We start from the raw sequence: 19,389 nt of genomic DNA on the forward strand, positions 1-19,389 counted from the left end.
CTCCCTGCCCTGGATGCACCCCTGGACCACAAATTTGAGGCTCGTTAACTTGAATGGCCCTGACAGATAAACAAGAAACTAGTTTACATTTGAATGCCTTGATACCCAAAGAATTCGCCCAGTGAACACTGTACAGGAAGCAGTCAGGCAAGTGGGGAAAATTAGTAGTTTTCCGTTGAACCCAAGAGAAGGACGGAACCAGATACGAAAATAAATAAATTTATTAAATGATCGTTTTCACGACTGTACAGACGGCACGCAGAGATGTGCTTGTGCCATTCAAATATCTATGGTCATTCAATCCTTCAGCCGGAGGGGCTGGGAAAAACGGCGAAAGGGAAACGAGCGAGGCTTCATCTGGAGCAGCTTCTTGGACTTGTGCCCTTCGGGTGATGGTTCGTGCCATTGGTCAGGCCTTTGGAACACTGCAGGTGCATCACCGATCCGTCCGAACACCAGGCGAAAGTGGGTTCCGTGAAGGAACGTCCGCAGACAGAGCATGCCCTGTGATGTAATCGACATCATGATCTCTTAATAAAAGGAATTGCATGGGGTGTATGTTCAGGCAGAAGGAAGTTATTCAGCCCCAATGGGTGTCTGGTGCAGGGAGGTAAAGAAGGGAGCAGAATGCAGCAGATCGTAAGCGCCGACATCGGTGTTCCCGAGAAAAAGTGTGACAGAAAAGAGGAGAAAGAGAGCAGACAACAATTTAGGTGCGTTCGTCTTGCCGCAACGAATTGAAGTTGCTGCTCGAGGGCTCGTCAACTTTGAAACACTGCAGGGGCATTTATTTTTATGCAATGTGCGACACCGGTGTTTTTGTGCAAAAATAAAGCCAGAGAAACACCAGATACAAAACTTGCAAGCAATGTTTTTCTGCTTCTTGGTATATATCGAAGCGCTGCCAGCAATCGGGTCTGATCAGAACCGTCCATGCCCCTCTGCATATATGACCCGTCGTTCCGAAGCAGAAGACGGAATGCATGGTACCTTTCCCTCTAGATCATTACATTAAACCTATCGTCTGGTGCTTCCACTGTAGATGAGAAATTTAGCCAGAGCAGCACAACTGCTAGCCTGAAGCCTCCAACGTGTACCACGCAGTAGTGATACACAACCGCTCACCAGAACGATGCTCATTCAGATCAAAACGGGCAAGTGTTCGGATTAAACCCAGGCTCCCTGGGTTCTGCAAAATGAGCTTTTGCTCCACATGCTCCGAGCTGAGGCGCATTAACACATTCAACCACAGACCCCCCCGCTTCTCACCACTCCAATGGACAACTAGTAGGCAGAAATCCAAGGCTGCTCCTCACCTCTCTTCAGTGAGGGTCAAGGCCGTCTGATGGAGCAGCACCTTGGTGCACTTGACTTGCAGGTTTTGGCCGCGGGCAAGGGCGTTTTCCACCCGTGTCATGTGACTCCGGTGAAGAGAGGTGCGCACAGCCTTGGTCAGGAATTGATCCACGAGGGACACGGACCACGTTGGTGGGATCAATTGCAGCACCTGCAAAAGGAGGGTCTCCTCAGTCATATAACTTCTCTCATAATAAACCTCTCTTATGACATAGTACTTTTCTTATATGTAACTAACCCTTATAACAAACCTTTCTAATAGCAAGCTTTTCTTATAACAAACTTCTTTTATAACATACTTTTCTTGTATGGAACTCTTATAACAAACTTTTCTTATAATGGATTCCTCTATGGCAAACTTCTTTCATAGCAAACTTTTCTTATGACAGATTTTTCTGTTAACAAACTTATTTTACGACAAACTGTTCTTGTAACAAGCATTTCTTATAACAACAATACATGCAGGAAACATGTGTAGCCTTTGTCCCCACCACAAGGGCTACGAGCACGAAAACACAATCTCTAGAGGTGTGTTCGTAAGTGTGACACCTGCGTAGGGCGTTACGCTTCCCGGAAGCACTGCTGCCGGGTTCACGGATAGTTGGAGGCAAGCACGACTAACCTTCACAGCATCAAATTCAGCAACCTCGCTGTTCAGCAACTGGACGGCAGGAGCCAGGAGGTTGTTTTGGTCTTCCTCGCTGCGCCACGGCAAGATGATAAATACTTCAATAATGAACTTTTACTGAGAAATCATAGTCTGCAGCGTCATGGAAAAATATATATTTGTTAGACTTTACACTGGTGGTTTCCCTTGAGAAGTATTTCGTTTTGCTTGTATGCATGAAGGGCCTGACATATGGTCATACCGTAGGCAAAACATATGAAAGCTGCTGAATCCCTGAGAAAGCTGTAAATTCAAGATGTCTTTACACGAAAAATACAACACTAAAGCCACACCTTCTTGCATCACGTTACAACATCCTGTATTCTGAACTCTCACACTTTCTGCATTTTGGCTCCCCCCCCTCTATAACTGCCCTGCCGAGGCACATAGAGCAAAGAAAAAAAGCCATTAGCTTTAGATGCTTGATCCTTTAGGGTAGAAATCAGGTTTAGCCTAAATTTTCACAGTTCTGTTCAGTGTGTTCATTCGTGAAATTGTATCTCATTCAAACATAAAAGGCCCTTATATCTTTCTTTTCTTTTACTCCTTTTCTTCTCTTCCTTTCTGTCTTCCCTTGTGTGTTGGTCAGTAAATGTCAGTTGTAAGCAGCGCTTGTTCAGTGTCCTTCTCGTCTTGTCTCGTCCTTTGCGCTTCAGCATTTATGGCCTCCTTTATAGCCTTGAGAAAATATTGTTCAAGAGATACAACTGAGTCATGCGTGGAACAGCAACTACTGTTCACAAGAAATGTTGAAAATATTGGCGCCGATTCATAAAATACTCGGATTGCATAAAAAACATTCCTACCCATTTTTTAATTAAAAATTCCAATTTTGCCAGCATCTTGACCTAGACTCGTTGCATGCTTGAATTGGCACACATGTCCCCCATTGAATTGGTAGCACTACTGTGGAGTCCACTCACAACAGCCATGCTCATAATAAATATCTCTTATAACAAAGTTATAAAGATCTTTTATAACAAATTGCTCTTATGCCAAACTTCTCTTATAGAAAATTTCTCTTGAGACAAAATACTTATAACAAACTTTTGCTAAAATATACACTTTTTTTTACAACAGCTTTCATTACAGGAACGAAAAGGAGTCTTATAACAACTTTTCTTTTTTACAAACTTCTTTTATAACAATCTTTTCTAATAAAAACATACAAAAAAGTAAACCACGGATTTCGAGTAAGGCTTACTACATGTCTATGACAGGCCACTTATAGCACACTCATTTAGCAAAACCATGGAGTTTGTATTAACGTGAAAGAGCAGGAAGAAAAGGACGGCCACTAACTCCAACGACACGTCCAGGTAGACGGCCAGCAGGGTGTGGTAGAGCCGGTGCCTGAAGCGCCGGTCGTGACCCCGCGAGAGGGTGCGGCAGTAGTCCTCCGCGGCCATGTAGTCCTTCAACTGGTGCACCAAAATGTGCAACGCCTTGTCGTGGTCTTCCAGCTGAAAGCGCGATGGATCGTCACGGATGCGCCCGTACTAGCTACGTCGCGTGGCATTTTTAAAAGGCACGCCTGGTTCGCGTCCACAGGGTTTATTTGAATGTTATCAAATCTGCGACAAATGTGGGGAACTTTGTCTTGACCCTCAGCCGTTGCAATAGAATACAGAACACCGAAATAAATAAACACTACGGCACGTGTACGACAGGTTGAGACCGGCAGGGAGGCCCTTCGCGTATACCGGCTCCGGCGCTTGCTCCCTACCTTCGATGGCGCTTCAACATCCCGCTGGCCTGAAGCGCGCGCGCGTACGCACAGTCGAACAACGGCGAAAGGCAACGCGCATGCACTCGAGGCCAGGCAATCCGAAGAGATGCCTTGCAGTTCTCATCCTGTCAGTGACCATAGCATGGATCAAAAGGAACTTTAACTATAGTCCATGTCAATGCAAGCTAGCCTCAACTAAGATCTGCACTGGTTTCATTCGAACCTCGTGTAAGCCCACCAACGAAGTCGGAGTAAGCTAGCTCCAAACTACAGGGAGTTCCAGAGAAAAGAGAGAACTGTGTCTTTCAGCCCGGATAAATGGAAGCTTGAATTCCGTGAGAATGCAATGCTAGTGGTTCGGATAGAACGCAAACGGTTGAGAAGGGGCATTGCTTTGATTAAAAGATAACTGAGAGAAACGAAATTTCTCTATCGGCTGACATCTACCTAACCCTACTACTGTGAAAACAAGAAATGATATTGTGAACGCTTGTGGGATTTATTTCAATGAGAAACACCTGTCTGAGAGAAACAGAATATTGTTTTCTTTCTAACTGACAAGCTTGTTTCACTGAAATAGATGCTACAGGCACACACAATGTCAATTTCTGTTAGGCTAATTTTGATCCTGGTGATGTCATTTTCTCAACCTTTCGCATTCTATCCCAACCACTAGTATCACATTTTCATAGAGTTTGAGCATTCTACGATGAATAGTTAATTTACCTTGGCTGAAAAACTCGGTCCTCTTTTCTCGGGGACTCCTTGTACATCACTCAGAAATTATTAGGTTGTGTCTTCATTATTGCAACATTTCTTACGTTATAAAAAGGTGTTGGCTAAACCACTATCAATATAACCTAGCCTAACCCACACTAACACTGGACTCCCCTTTACCACAGTAGCCGAAATTAATTCAAAGAAGGTAGCTTGACATTGAGCAACATTATGTAACCTGCTCGGCTTTACTTACCCCTACCTAAACTTGGTCGGTTTCACTCAACATCGCCATGATCGTCAGCGAGCGAGCGCGTGCATGGCCGAGTGGTTACCGTGTTTGACTTTCGCGCGGAGGCCACGGGTTCGATTCCTGGTAGTTATGTGTTATTTATTTATTCTTTCAGTTCAATGCTCTGGTAAATTTGAGAACCCTGTTGCTTGTCCGAGGTCCGAATGTTCTAGTCGCCAAACCTTTTACGTCTATTGTTCCAGAAGCCAACGCGAGTACATAAGGGGCTTCGCGTGGCGAGCCGCAGTCAGTCTCGCCCCAGCGTTCGATCTTGCTGTTACGCCACCATCGAAGCCCGCGACGCTCTATTGTTATCTTCTGTTTCCTTTTTGTTATCGGCACAAGTTCGCCCCATTAAACGTTTAGTTTGTTTCAGTTTTCGTTGCCTCATCAATCCTGACATTATCTTTACCAAGCATCAAGTATTCTGTGCTACATTGCCAAGGATAAAGTAGCTTCCACAGTACTGCAGCACCATGCTGCTGCAGCAGTCATATGGACTTGCCTCATATTTCCTTCGCACGCTCTCAAGTAGTTCTGACAGCATTTGAGCACTGCAAAAGCTATGTTAGCCTTGACAACGTTGCACGAAATAGCTACCAAGTTGACATGGAATATAGAACTTAAGCCATGCATGGCTGATTTGATTATTCCCGCTTAATGTAACGTCATTGCGGGTAAGTGCCACCTACACTCCTAAGCCTAACCTAGGCGACGTCATCACAACTGGGTTCCAAGAGCTTAATTAAAGTGCCAACGTTACAAACCCACGCCTCTCGAAACATTGAACTGACCTTTCCGTAGAGTATGGCACATTCCTGGTACAGGTTATTTTCGAGAGCTCTTCCAAGCAGCAGCTGCACCCTGTACGAAGAGGAGCTGCTCAGTAAATGCTGCAGTTTTTCTCTGAAAAGAAAAAACAAAACAAAGAAAGCAATCAAATTAGTACCTGCAATATCAGAAGTTGAGGGGACCATGAAACGAAAGTCCCTCCCTTCCCCACGCGATGTCATTCTGATGTCACTGCGAGTTTCAGGTGACATGTAGCTAGTGGCACAAGTGACTATTAATTGAAAATGTCTTTTTTTTCTTCTTGTACTATTTTGCTATTTTTGAGAATCTATGGCGTATGGTCATGATCATTAATTCGCGAAAAGAAAAGGTGGTCGGCAACAAAAAAACACTTTGAGCCGTCTCCGCGTTCCTTTCTGCGATATCAGATGCACAAAAACAAAAACCGGTGACTGTATCCTGCGTTTCGAAGTAAGGAGTTCATTACGAGCATTAGTAGGAAACTAAAACTGAAAAGATTGTTTCATCACTCCTTTAACACTACTGAGCAAGCAAGGAAAAGGCTACCTGGCATCCTTTAATTCTTTAGAGTCAGCACTCGGTCCATTCTGCTTGAGGTACCGCAAGACCGTCTCCAAGTAGAGTACGGCCAGGAGTGTGTGGTACTTCTCCTTCTGCAATAAGAAGACGCAGGTTGCCTGTCAGTTCCGAAGAAACGATTCGGCAGTTTCAGTCGCAAAACAAAACGAGACGTGCAGTTTTGTTCTGTCTAAGCAACACAGTAAAAGACGCGCAGCTCCTGCAATTCCTTGAGGAAAACAATAAGGCGCTGCTAAAGCGGATGCAAATACATCTACAATTCAGTCAGCTAAAAAAAAGAAATCATGAGCCATTTTATTCTGTGAAAGTGGACGACTAGCAAAGCTGTTTAGCATACGACACAGACGTCACACAAAATTTTCAACAAAGGTACGAAGACATTTATTGTCTAGATTGGTGGTCATCGTGACGATAGGATACGCACACACATTTATAGGATACGCACACACATTTATTTGATCATAGCCTCCTTTATACTGAAAATGCCTGCCCAATGGTTTCTTTGTCGTCGTCGCGCTTACTTCACAGATTTGCTACTAGGGGCACCAAAACCCCATATAGAAATGCAGACGACGCTTGTCCGCTGCCTGCTGCTACAGTTCACTGTAGCTAGCGTAAGCTACGTTATTCGTTAAGCTATGTGATAACGTAAGTTTTCTACGTTAAGTTACGTGGAAACGTGACCTTACGTGATCAAATAGGTCACTTGATCACGTAATTTGTTTGTGACGCGAGTAACTTTTTTCGGTCGTCGTTCGACCCGCAGATAGAGCGCTTAGCAATTGCCGGCATAGCTCAATAGCACGAAGCCGTCTGCTGCTCGTGGCATGCGCACCGTGACGCCACACGTACAGGCGCGGTCATTTCATTCCATTTATTGATCATGGGCACATCAGCACCTTGTACTTAGCCCCAACTCTTTGTGCTGCATTCTAAGTCGCATGATACTTTACTGGTGTGTGCCAATGTGCAACTCGGACTCGCGAGTTGCACTTCCTAGTGGTCATTAAAGAGGCTTCTATGGCTCCTGGTAATTCCCTCCTCAGGCACCAGGACAGGGGAGGACTATACTATCCATCAGTGAAGCTAGTGAGGGTGTTGCATGCGCTGAAAAACTTTGTAGAAATTTTACCAAAAAAAAAAAAGCAAAAAAAAAAAAACGAAATATGTTGAAAATCAAAAAGCCTTAGCATGCAGCTGGTGATACTGCGGTGGATACTCTTAAGGCCGGTTCAGACACTTGCGTTTGAGTGTGTTTGACTGCGTTGTGTCGAGAACCGAAAGCGAGTCACTGACACATCTGTGCTTCGTATGAAGCGTGGAATCCAATTCAAGGAATCATCTTGGCACGCAATATAAGCAGCAGGGATGTCCTGGTTTCTCGTAGCCGCAACGCAGTCAAATGCAGTCAAACGCAACTGTCTGAACCAGGCTTTATACACCATGGCGCTCTGAAATATGCAAAGGTAGAGAAAGATGTCAACCATCACAAAGATTTTCTGCAATTTCTGTGCACTAGATATTTCAGGCCAATTTTCACAAACTACTCGGCATCCGTGACTGACAAGCATGACTCCAAGAAGATCTTCACCAACAAGCCACAATCTACGAAGCCGTTAAAAAACTCTAGAACTGCATACGTGAAAAACAGTGCGGACCACAAGAGACCGGTCAAAACCATCAAGGGGCTGTGCACTTAAAAAAAACAAATTTAAATTGTATATCAAGACCCCCGGTCAGTGTGTTGCCGACGGGTGCGCAGGCTTTCGGTCAGCGGGGACGCGTTCGCGGTCCTGAGAAAAACCACATGACTGACGCATGTAGTCCGCAGGCCGTATGTTTTGCGGCTGTGATCCAGTAGCAATAAAAACTCTAAAGTGGTCACTGCTTCAACGTTGTGAAAGTCCGTCAGCCTGTCTGTCTCCTATTTAATTGGCGTTGACTATTTCTGTTGTCGATATGACAAGCACCAGAGGTCTGGTAACATTTCAGCATACAAACAAAACCAAGACGTGAAAGCTAAAAGAAAGGTATAAGACTTATTTATATATAAAATCTATTCTGACGGTGCCCTGCGCCTAATATGTAGCATGGGTTACGAATGAATTCAATTCACAAACGGCATCACAGTGGACTAGCAACGGGCAGCGAAGAAGAGTCGTCTGCATTTTTGTATGGGGTTTTGGCGCCTCTAGCAGCAAACATGCGAAGCAGGCGCGACGACGATGAAGCATGGTGAAGCCAACCATTGGGCAGGCATTAACAGTATAAAGGAGGCTATGATTTGATGCATTTGTCGTCTTGTCTGGTTTGCCGCATGCGCTCGACGTTTTGTGCACGATCAACACCAGCAGTGTTTGCCGCCTGCCGCCACTGCTGACATCCTCGTTGTTGCTCCCGCCGTTGCTCTTCGTAGGTGCACTACTCTTCAGGAGTGCGGACTATACGCGGCCTCCCCATTACCATGAGAGAAGAGAAGTGAAATAGAACTATTGCTAAATGACCCAAACATCAAGGAGAATGCACGGAATGGTGTTCCCCGTGCCACACGTGCTGGCGTCTGCAGCAGTGACTGTTCTAAAGAAAAAGGCTAAAGCAAAAGCCCCCCCCCCCCCCCCCGTTGGACCTTGGTGCCCAGTCAGGCGACACGATCGCCTTTTGCGCCAAGGTACCATTTCGAGGAGTGTGTACCCCTTAAAAGAAAAATAAACTGATAGATTGATTGATTGGTTGAAAGCCTAAAACAAATGGCATCATGCATGCGCTTGTCAACCCTTTATTTCGGTTGTTTACTTCGAATCTTTTATCCAGGGAAGGGAATGCGGCAGTGCGAGTGTAAAGTTTTTGGTCACGCACACAAAAAATCCACGGAACCCTAGACATAAACAGCTTCGCTGTAAAATATTTTGGCTCTTTGGGTTATGGTTCTCAAGTGATATCACAGTGTTAAGCGACACCAGAGTGTCCAAGACCAAAACCAGATTTGACGTTTGTGTTTATACAGTGTAAGGTAAGTCTGCCGTCGAGATGCGGCAACGCTGATTTATGCCGGAGCCGAGTAATTTAGCCGGTGCAGAACCACCGCTGGTCTGGGGTCTTTAAAGGGACACTGAGAGAGTATTTATGCTCATCAAGGTTTTTATTTTTGTACATGACATGTGACAGCCCAACAACCCAGAACACAATTTCCGGCTCGAAATTTTTCTCTCCGCCCGAAAACCGCCGATTGAGAACTGGCCAGTTTGAGTCGCACTCACTCTCTTTTCCGTAGTCACATGCCATTTTCCATAGTTTAGACACAACCACCAAAGATAATCAAAGTCATGGGTCATCGAAGGCACACACTCAATACTCAAAATAGACAAAAAGAATTATACCCATTTTTTGTGGCCTCTAAAAAGCTGCAAATACGTTGATTGAAAGAAAAAAAAACTTGCACAGCCACGTGACTTCCGGTAACTTTCTCCTCCTCTATATTTCTTCTTCCTCCCCAGTCCAGTTTTGGTTTCGGTTTCGAGCAGCTGCGTTTTTTTACTTTATTAAAAATATAAGTGACGCTGTTGCAAAATATTGATTAGGCAGTCTTCTGACACCAAAAATAAAAATTGCCTCGCAAAATATTTAAAAAAAGAATTTGGAGGTTGTCAGTGTCCGTTTAAGGTGCACCAGCAGCAGTGATACACAACTGCACCCCGGTACAGCGCTCATCCAAATCGGAACGGACAGGGGTGGGGATCGAACCAAGGATCCCCAGGTTCTGCAGTGCGATTTCTTTGCTCCATGAGCTCCAATCTGTGGCGCACTAACATGCTCGACCATCGATTTCCCCATGTCACAGTGTCACGAGCTAGATTTGTGGTTTCTACATGCCAAACCAACAAAAGGCAACTTGCATGCCCCAGCAGAGGACCGAGGTCTATTTTGACCACCTCGGGATCGTTTGACGTGCAACCGAAGTCTCGAATACGGCGCCTTCCATGCAATAAACCAATTAGGTTCAAATCCCAGCCGGTATTCGAACCCGCCAACTGGGGACCTGTAGGCCCGCGCTTCGCCTCGGAGCCGTGGAGGCGGTGCACGGCGTCGCATGATATTGTGGTGTCATGTGACATGTCGTGGCACCACTCGACATGGTAATGTCACAATGTCAAATTTACTGGGGAAATTTGGTATGATTTACACAAAATGCATCACGAGGTCCTCTCTGAAACCTCGCCAATGACGGCCGTCGCCGTAAGAAGCGACGCGACGTCGGTGTCCTTTGCCGTCGAGCCTTTCGTTCCAAGGCATGGTAACGAAGTTTGAGGACCACTTCGTGCAACTTCCCGGATGCCAGAAAAAAACACGGGAATGAAAATGTCTCGCACACCTCGATTTTTCTCCGGTACACCAGGAACTCAAGGTAGCCCACCACAGCGTCGGAGAAGCGGTGCAAAAACTCCAAGACGCTGTCGGGCCGCATTCGCTCCGTCTCCGGCTCTTCGGGAGGCCTCTCCGTGAACACCTGAACACAGACGAGAATACAGAACGTGAAATCTAGCTCTCGACGCCACACAAATACTCCGACGCGCTCGGAAGACCCGCCCAAAAATCTAAATTTGATGTTTTCAGATATACCGAAGAAAAACTACAATGAATCCACTGCACACCAAAATATCTTTTAGGGGAACATGCCAAAGAACTACGTCTGAGGCCTGAACACGCGAAGCAGGTCAACAAAATGCATTTGTGGCCATTGGGGTCTTCCATGGCCGCATGTGTACCTCATTTCCCTGGTTTCGAGAAACTGACGCATGCTCTGCTCAACGAGAGAGTGCAACAAACAACCTAGCAATCAAATGGAGGCGGTGCAAGGCTGCCGGTGGTGCGATGCTACCGTAACGTGTCACCAGACTCGTGGTCAGATTTTAGGGTGGCGAAAAGTTGGCACGTAAATACGTATCGGCGAAACCTTCTTCTAAAAGTTTCCAACTCCCACTCCTGCGTACAGGTGCAAATTGGCAGAACCTAAGAGATCGACCAAACTTGTGCTCTTAAGTGGGGGCGGTGGGATAGTAAAGCAAAAGACAACAGTTTGAAAGAAACAAACTGGCCGTATATCGGTGCCCACATCACAAAGAATCGAGCCTCGAGAAAATGTCATCTGCACGGGTGGATACAATCCTTGTCCGTCGTTTACCACGGTCAATAGGTGGCGTACCTTCAGTCCAACTAGCTGATCTTTTTCCAGGGCGGCCTCGGCAAACATCCACACAAGCTGGTGGTTCTCCAGCCTGTGGACAAAACCGCAAGCAAAAAGATTGAGGTACACCTAAGCACTTCTTACAGGTTGTGAATGCGAAAGCATGTACATTTTTATTTTAATGCAATTAAATGCATTGGTGCAAACGAGCTGGACAAGAATGACGAAAATAATTCCTGGAGAAGGGGAACAAGAAGGGGAACCCGCGTGTTGGCGCGCTGACTGGCGCTGACGGACATGCAGCGCCATGAGATGGCCGGTCGTTGAAACTGATGCGGAGCGTCAGTTTCAACGACTAGCCACCCCATGGCGCTGCGTGTCCAGCGAATGGGATTCTGGTCGACGCGCGCTAGCCAATGGGATTAAAGCGGTGTAAAAGGTGCCGCGGCTAACCGGCGAATGGGAGCTGGCTTGCCTTGGAGACTGCGTGATGCACGTTAAAGACCCCAGGCTAGCGGTTGTACCGCACTGGCTAAATTTCTCATCTACAGCTGGGAGACTCGTCGCCCCTGTGAGGCAGACCAAGTTCTAGGCTGTATAAACACACACACAATTTAAAAAAAAAAAAAAGGATTTAAGAGCCGTTTGGCGTGGTTTCAAAGCTGATGATCTCGGCTCGCTCCATGAGACCAGTTAATGCTTTCGCATTAAAACCAAATTGACCGCCGACTACAAACCGTAACACAAATGTACCACGACTCTTGTGCGCAACACGGGGTGCGCACGGATTCGGAGTAGACAGATTATCTGGAAAGGCAAATTAAAAAAATTACACCATCTTCCCGAGGGGAACCATGGGGTGATGCGGAGCATCGCGGGTCGTTATTACCCGTGTTATTAACGGTGTTAGTAACGTTGTTAGTAACGTTGTTAACTTGCGTGTTATTACGTTGTTAACTTGCGTTGGTTACCACACATCGCGTGAACGTTGTTGGAAACTCCGCGATGCTCCGCATCACCCCTGGTTCCCCTCGGGAAGATGGTGTAATTTTTTTGATTTGCGTAGACGAAGGTGGAACGGTTAAAGAAGGTCTTTATTGAGCAGCGTCTAGTACTTGAGGTGTGCACTTGAGGTTCGGCGCTCCGTTCATGCCTAGCGACACTACCAAGATCGTAGTGCCGTTTCCTCCGCTAGCAGACGACGCCGGCGATGCGGAGACAGCGAAACGAAAAGGACTGAAGCGCAAGTACAACGAAATGCACGAGGCGTTGGCAGCGGTGAACTGAAAGCGCGCAGCGCACTACCGCTGCTACTTGAAGGAGAGGAGACTAGAGGAGGAGAGTTGCGCATGCGCGCGCGGTGTGAGTAGAAGCGAACGCACGCGAAGTGCACGCAGCTGGTAGAGAGAGAGAGCGGAGAGAGTAACGCGCAGCTGTTGGATAGAGGGAAGGAGGAGAGTTGCGCATGCGTAGTGTGAGTGCGGACTACGACGAAGCCATCTATACACCTTTTCCGCGTAGTCGTCGCCATCTTGCGTGTTGCAGCGACAGCCGCGCCGTCTGGCGTCTGGCATACGGCTGTTGTGCGTCCATTTTGGTATGCGGAGAGCAGCGTTGTTCCTAGCTCCCGCGTTGTCCCCATTGACCCCGTGCATCTTATCTTCATGGTTTTCCCTTTAGTGAGTTCTTAATTTGTTTGTTATTGAAAGCGTGAATTACTCTTGTGTTCTGGCGTGTTTATTCGCCTTCATGGTGCCCGTTGTTGCGCCAACAGCACCGAGAGGTTCGTCGCCAGCGTCAGCGGTAATCGCAATCGGAGGCATGTTCACTTTTCCTGAGGACGTTTACCAGTGTTTACTCTTCGCGTGTTGTTGTTTGTGAAGAATGACTGCCTTCTGCGAATGATTAACGGATGGTTTCTATGCGCGAGCGAGGGCGACCCTGGGGCATAGAAGTATCATCGTTTAATCGTAGAAATACTCACAATGGGAGTTGGCGATGCGGGCCGAACGGTTTATTATTATGGTGCACCGTCGAGGTACGATCGCTAGTTACCAGGACATCTCTACTTCGTATGACGCCCAGATGCTTCGGAACTATTCAGGAGATGGGGGTGAAAGGGGGGGGGGGGGGGGGAGGACGACGACGATTTTGCGCCCTCTTTTCGTATTGTTTCCATTAACGTACTTTAACGGGCGTCGCTACCGAGCAACACACAAAATTATAGTGCACATCCTCGTAGGAATGAACGGAATGAAAAGCAAAACATGAGTAGACAATAACAATCATTACACCCAGGGTCTTACATTTGCACCACAAGCTGCAAAATTCGTTCTGCATTTGACTTATCGAGGCCTATTACTGCACTTGTAGATGTCCGTTTCTATACTGCCTATTTGCTTTTTTTATGTGCTGATATTGCATAGCTTCCCCGCTGATATCAGCGGGGAAGCGGTGCAAAGTGTATACGTTACAGCCGCATTCGCTTTGAGACTTCTTGTGTTCGGTGCACAATTTGTCGCGCGCTATCTTCCGTTTTCGGATATTGCTGCTGCAGCCAACGACTGCGCAGTGGCAGCCCGATGACCAAATATGCGCGGACATGATACATCGACGTATTAACCCACCTTATTACAACTCACTTCGCTGTCAAGGGCTTCAAAACCCGTTTAACGCGCACCACTTCAGCATCTTGCCAGCCGGCTAGGCCTGCTCCCGCATACCGGAAGTGTTAGAACCGGAAGAACTATTCCCGCTGTGCGCCGAGTCGCCGAGTCGAGGCTACGCACGTTACGCGCTGGGTCGAGGTTAGACGGAAAAGGTGTATTGGATGACCCTCGAACTGCATTTAGCTAGACCAAAGGTTTTGTGGTGTTTGCGAGATCAAATGTACATAACTACCAATAAAAAATGGTAGTCTACAGCAATGTCAAAAGTTTTTCGAGCAAAAAAAAAAAAAAAATGCACAAAAAAACAAAAAAAAACAAATTGAGGAGTGTTTTACGGCTAAACGATAGAACACACCGGTTTCTTCTCTCGTTGTAAACGATCATCATCATCATCATGTTTTAATGATGATGATGATGCAATTTTATGACGTTTTTAGGCAGACGGTCGTAAGCAGTTGCAAGTGCGTGTGGAACAGCCTTGACTGGTGCCTGGTGGCATTTTCTTCTAATATGAAGGTCAAGGCTAATATGAAAGCTTCTAATATGAAGACCTTTTGTAAGCGATAGCACACCGTAAGGTGGCAGCACTTCAGTGTTATGACATAGGGTATGTCGGTAGCGAGTTATTTCAAGCATGAAAGAAACATTCCAAACATACAGAAACCTTCTACCAGTCCTAGGTATGACCGAAAAGTTGACCAGTACCTGGAGAGATAGTCGACGTAAAAGGCGAGTCCTGGAAACATCTTGTCTTCAATCTCGCCGGACAAAATACTGCAAAAGGACAAAAGGGGCATTGCTGAACAACTTACTGTTAATCTTGCTTTCAATTAATGTTACACACTGCTCCTACGTGCTCCGGCTCAGCGAACGCCGTTTAAATGTGACGCAGCAGTCGAAACGCAGTGTCACACGGCGACGACGTAGTGGTTCTCGTGGCTGGACCCATTCATAGGGTGGCGCTTCACTACGTCCGATTGCGTTGCGGATGCTTACGTCGAAATGAGACTTTTAGTTTCCGTATTTATTCTATTCAAAAGTTCCCCCCAATTTAAGGTGCACCCAGCTTTTATATTCAAGAATGATCCTAACAGGCCTCTAATTTCGATTTCGTATCCGATTTAACGTGCAGGCAGTTTTTAAGTACATTTTCCTTCAAAAAGGATGCAAGCAAAGAATTGGATAATTACGGTACCTATGCTTTATGCGGCAACTCACAGTCAGACGTCAATATGTCCCCAAAATATAGTCAAATGCAACCGTGTGAATGGGTCTTCAGAAAAAAAACATAAAAATCTGTTTTACAATGGTCGGATCACGCCTGCACAATCAGAAAATTCAGCTGCGGAATTGATGCTTTCCAACATATTGTAATGTCCCGAGAGACGGCCCACCTAAGAGTGAGAGCAAATCGGGTGAAAATGAGGAGTGGGCTAACTTTTGGTGTGCGATCGAAAAAAATATTAAAAATGCTATTTTTGCGCTCTGCGAGCTGCCAAATTTGTTTTCACGTTGAGGGGCAACTAGAGCATAGACAATCGTCCCAGTCAGCAATGTTTGCTTATTTCCCACCATAGTAACCCCATATTGGCCGAGGTCACTGTTGGCAAGGGTGCTGCAATTACTAAAAAAAAAAAAAAAACTATCTTTCGGTGTTTTAAAAAAAAAAAAAAAAATCATGTCAAAAATAGGGGTGGGCTACCTTTCGGCGGTGGGGCATGTTTTGGGATATTACGGTAATCATTTCTTCTGTATACAACTGAAGAAAGGATCAGCTACCAATTGATATTGTTTCAATGCTTTCCAATGATTCCTTTTTTAATTTATGTTTGTGAGACCGACGTTAATTAGTTTCTTGCATTGTAGGACATCATGCTGTTCATTAGGGGTGTGAAAATAATGGTTTGATACGGACGGTGCAGTGTCATTTATAGCTTTAACACTGTTCAAAAAGTTGTTTGCCATGGCGTTTCCTTGCACTGTGAAGGCTACGAATGGCACCACGCTATTCAATTCTAACCCCATTTCACACACCCTACTGCTTCTCTCTCCCTGTTAACAGAGTCTCAGAGTCTTCGTATGTCTGCGTCCGCATCGGGGTGTAAGATAGACGGGTGGGGAAACGGCCCATTGAAACCTACCGCAGCGCCGTGACCGGATTGTGTACTCGTCTGCTTGCGGGTAAGCCCGATTTGCGACAGATGGCGCTGCGGCGAGAAGAAAAAAATTGGAATCGAATTTGCATGGAACTCTATGGGAGAGTGCGCAAAATAAACCGAGAGCACGACAGTCCTCCATTGAAAATCCATGAGAAACCTTCTCCGTCAGTTTTGCAGGTCGCCACCGTTCGCCCACCCGGAGTGAGAGTTCGCGGTGCTCCACATAGATGGCGCCACAGAAAAAGAGAAACCCGAGGGGGACACAATCCGGTCGCTCTATTGGCTCTCATTTCCCCACCTGTCTATCTTACACCCTGGTCCACATTCAGAATTCATTTTGCTACCAAACGGCAGACATACTTTTCTTCTGCAACAATGTCTCATGCATGGGGTGGTCTGAAATAAATCAAATAAATAAATAAATAAAAAGCAAATGGGAACTCGGTATTACGTCCTTAGGTGGGCGACGACACGAAAAATAACCCGCTCAGAGCTGCGCGACGCGCACCGACTGGGGGAACGGCACCGAACTGCGGAAGGGGCATTCTGCCTCACCTTGACCAGAGGCGAAGGCAGCTTTCGTGCTCCTTGTGCGCGTCGTAGAGCAGCGCGGCTGCGTGGAACTTGCCGTGCTTCTTGAGGAACTGGGCCGAGTCTGCCAGGTCGCAGCATGTGCCTCCGTCCGTCTGCAGGAACGACGCCAGCCTCGCGTCGTGGTCCCCCGTCGATGCATACAGCTTGATCAGGGCCGTGTTGACCTCCTGCAAAAAGCAACAACAACAACAACGTTGGACTGTCACTACGATATGACACAACATACAGTACAAACTCGTCCCAACAGACATTCGGAAATAACATACTGCTTTCTGAAGTTCGGTTAGTTTTCCTATCTGTACCATTGGTTCAACTTCGTATCTGCACACAGCATACTCCTTTTACAACAGACCGAAATCTTGGTCACTATCAGGGTCTGTTATAACCAATTTAGGCTGTATTATCATACTTTTACAATTTTTAACTGTATACAGATTAATGCCCGCATAAACCAAAAAAGGCTCGGGCGCGGGACGCACCAGTTGCGACACGGGGTAAAAAAAAAAAGAAACCCGACAAGAACATGTTCTAAAAGCTCGACGAAATCTCGCATTCTAAGGCCCGTTCACACTCTTGCAACCGAGTACGACCGAGAAAGACGAGACCTGTAGAAACCTCTTAAAATATCTTAGGACGAGGAAACACACTGCCATTCTGGCGCCATCTATGCGGTGACCCTGGAACTGCATTTCACAAGAGCAAAGGTTTTGCGGGATTCCCGAGGTCAAATGTGGGCAATACCTATGAGAAAGTCTCGTTTATAACGTTGACAAAAGTTTTTCGAGCCAACAAAGAAAGGATAATGCGCGAGAGAAATGGAAAACATGCCGGACCGCCAAGTTTACGCTGCTACCCAATAGATGGCACCAGTGTGTCCTCTCGTTGTAAGAGGTTTCAAGGCACCCAGTTCTAAGAGGTCGCAAGAGTGCGAACGGGCATTAAGAAAAAAAAAAAGAAAAAAGAAAGGAAAACATTGTTTTAGTGATATTTCGTATTGTTGCCAGTATTCGCGGCGACCGAAGTGTGGAAACGATTGATACCTATAACTGCACATACAGAGACTTGGTAGAGCCACGTTGGTTTGTAATAACTAGCGATGGAGCGAAACTTTTACCGGAAAAGGCTTCGGTCCGTAAACAGGGATTTCGGAAAGTTTCGGGAGAACTGCCGAATAATAATGCGTTTCAGATAGGTTCGGAGAGTTTCGGAGCATTGCCAGAGTGTCCAGACCACATTATTGAGCGCTGCAACTTTTTTTAACAAAACAATGTTATAAACCACGTGAAATATTTGAAATTAATATAAATACTTAATTTAACAAAATAGGCTTGGTCAGATAAAATTTGAAACTTGGAGAAGTAAAACAACGGACGATGCGACACAAAACGTCAAGGTTGCGTGTCGTGGTCAAAATGGTTTCGATTTCCCAACTTGCATAGTCACGTCGTCATGTAACCAAAAACAAGCGGGCAAGTAGGTGAAATCAATTATCACAGATCGCAATGCTCGTTCTCTTTGCATCAAGAGGGACCTTTAGGACCTTTACCGTGCTCCATGTACCGCACAACTGGAGCCTCTAAAGCATGCTTTTAAGCGTGCGCCTGGGTGATACTGTGACTGCGGGACCTCATGGGCTCCAACGGTGTGGTATGTGGTACATGGTAACGGTTTGCTAAGTTTCCGATAGCTCAGCGACGTTAGTGGTGCTTATTTTAAGTGTCGGGAAAGTTGCGCTTTACGTGGACATAACACAGATTGCGTGTGGAAGTGGCTACGTTGGAAGACCTCCGACACCTGTGTTATGCAATCGAGAATATGCGCCAGTGCTGTCCGAAACCTTCTGTACAGTATATGTGTATCATAAGAAATAAATACTGCTGATCTAGGTACAGTTGGATCCAACGAACTTGATAAGCGTGCCACCAACACAGGTAGTTACATAGGTTTCCAAGGGGACGCACTGAGAGACTATTTTTCACAGCAGCACGGGCTGCAAACAAATGGCGGTGACAGACCTTAGCAAGGCTAAAGCTTTTTGCACATCACAGATTAACAAGGTTTGCTTCATTTCCCGTCACTATCTGATGCAGTGGCTATGTAACTTAATCCTATTTTCCTCAGAAAGATGCTAATCCATTGCTTACCCCAAGACGTTCACTGCTCGTGCGTCACTGTTAGGCGCCTTTCACACAGAGTGTTCTGCCGAAGACGAGTGGCAGCGCGTTTCCAGAGTGGAAATAAAATCAATAATCAGTGAATCGTGATTCGTGACCAAAACGTTTGCTACCATAGAGCTTTGCTTGTTGAGCTCTTGCCGTCAGTTTGGCCGTCACTTTGAGCACGGATCTAGAATGCGCCCACAAGCCTCAGCATGGGAACGTAGGATCTATGAAGATCCCCCCCACACTGCAGGCAACCTGGTAAAAAAATTTATCAAATTTCAGTCTGTATCAATTGGTTTAGAGTCTTTAAATACTCACAATGTCCACAAAACCAAAAGGAACAATGCCATGTTGGCTAGATGGCAGCGAAACTGCTGACTGTTCGAAACAACCGAAATTTGATCCAAAGAGTTTCGGAATCTTCCGAAACAGTCCAAAACCGAACCTTCGGAGTTTCGCCCCATCCCTAG

At 46.1% G+C, this 19,389-nt stretch overlaps 1 protein-coding gene across 1 annotated transcript in view; it reads right to left on the reverse strand.

Moving 5' to 3' along the window:
• Window positions 1–236: 236 nt before the first annotated feature.
• The window catches only part of LOC8051136 (transforming growth factor-beta receptor-associated protein 1 homolog), a 39,942-nt gene continuing 20,789 nt past the window's right edge, over window positions 237–19,389 (reverse strand). The window contains exons 13-22 of the mRNA XM_029969827.4: window positions 16,719–16,924; window positions 14,710–14,778; window positions 11,354–11,426; window positions 10,523–10,657; window positions 6,121–6,227; window positions 5,556–5,667; window positions 3,326–3,486; window positions 1,979–2,057; window positions 1,317–1,507; window positions 237–504 (exon numbers count right to left, since the gene is read on the reverse strand). Of these exons, the coding sequence (XP_029825687.2) occupies window positions 354–504; window positions 1,317–1,507; window positions 1,979–2,057; window positions 3,326–3,486; window positions 5,556–5,667; window positions 6,121–6,227; window positions 10,523–10,657; window positions 11,354–11,426; window positions 14,710–14,778; window positions 16,719–16,924 (1,284 nt within the window). The 3' untranslated portion in view covers window positions 237–353. The remainder of the gene's footprint in view (window positions 505–1,316; window positions 1,508–1,978; window positions 2,058–3,325; window positions 3,487–5,555; window positions 5,668–6,120; window positions 6,228–10,522; window positions 10,658–11,353; window positions 11,427–14,709; window positions 14,779–16,718; window positions 16,925–19,389) is intronic.

The sequence above is a fragment of the Ixodes scapularis genome, unplaced genomic scaffold (assembly GCF_016920785.2).
Source record: "Ixodes scapularis isolate PalLabHiFi unplaced genomic scaffold, ASM1692078v2 PGA_scaffold12__126_contigs__length_90152505, whole genome shotgun sequence".
Taxonomy (NCBI): Eukaryota; Metazoa; Arthropoda; class Arachnida; order Ixodida; family Ixodidae; genus Ixodes; species Ixodes scapularis.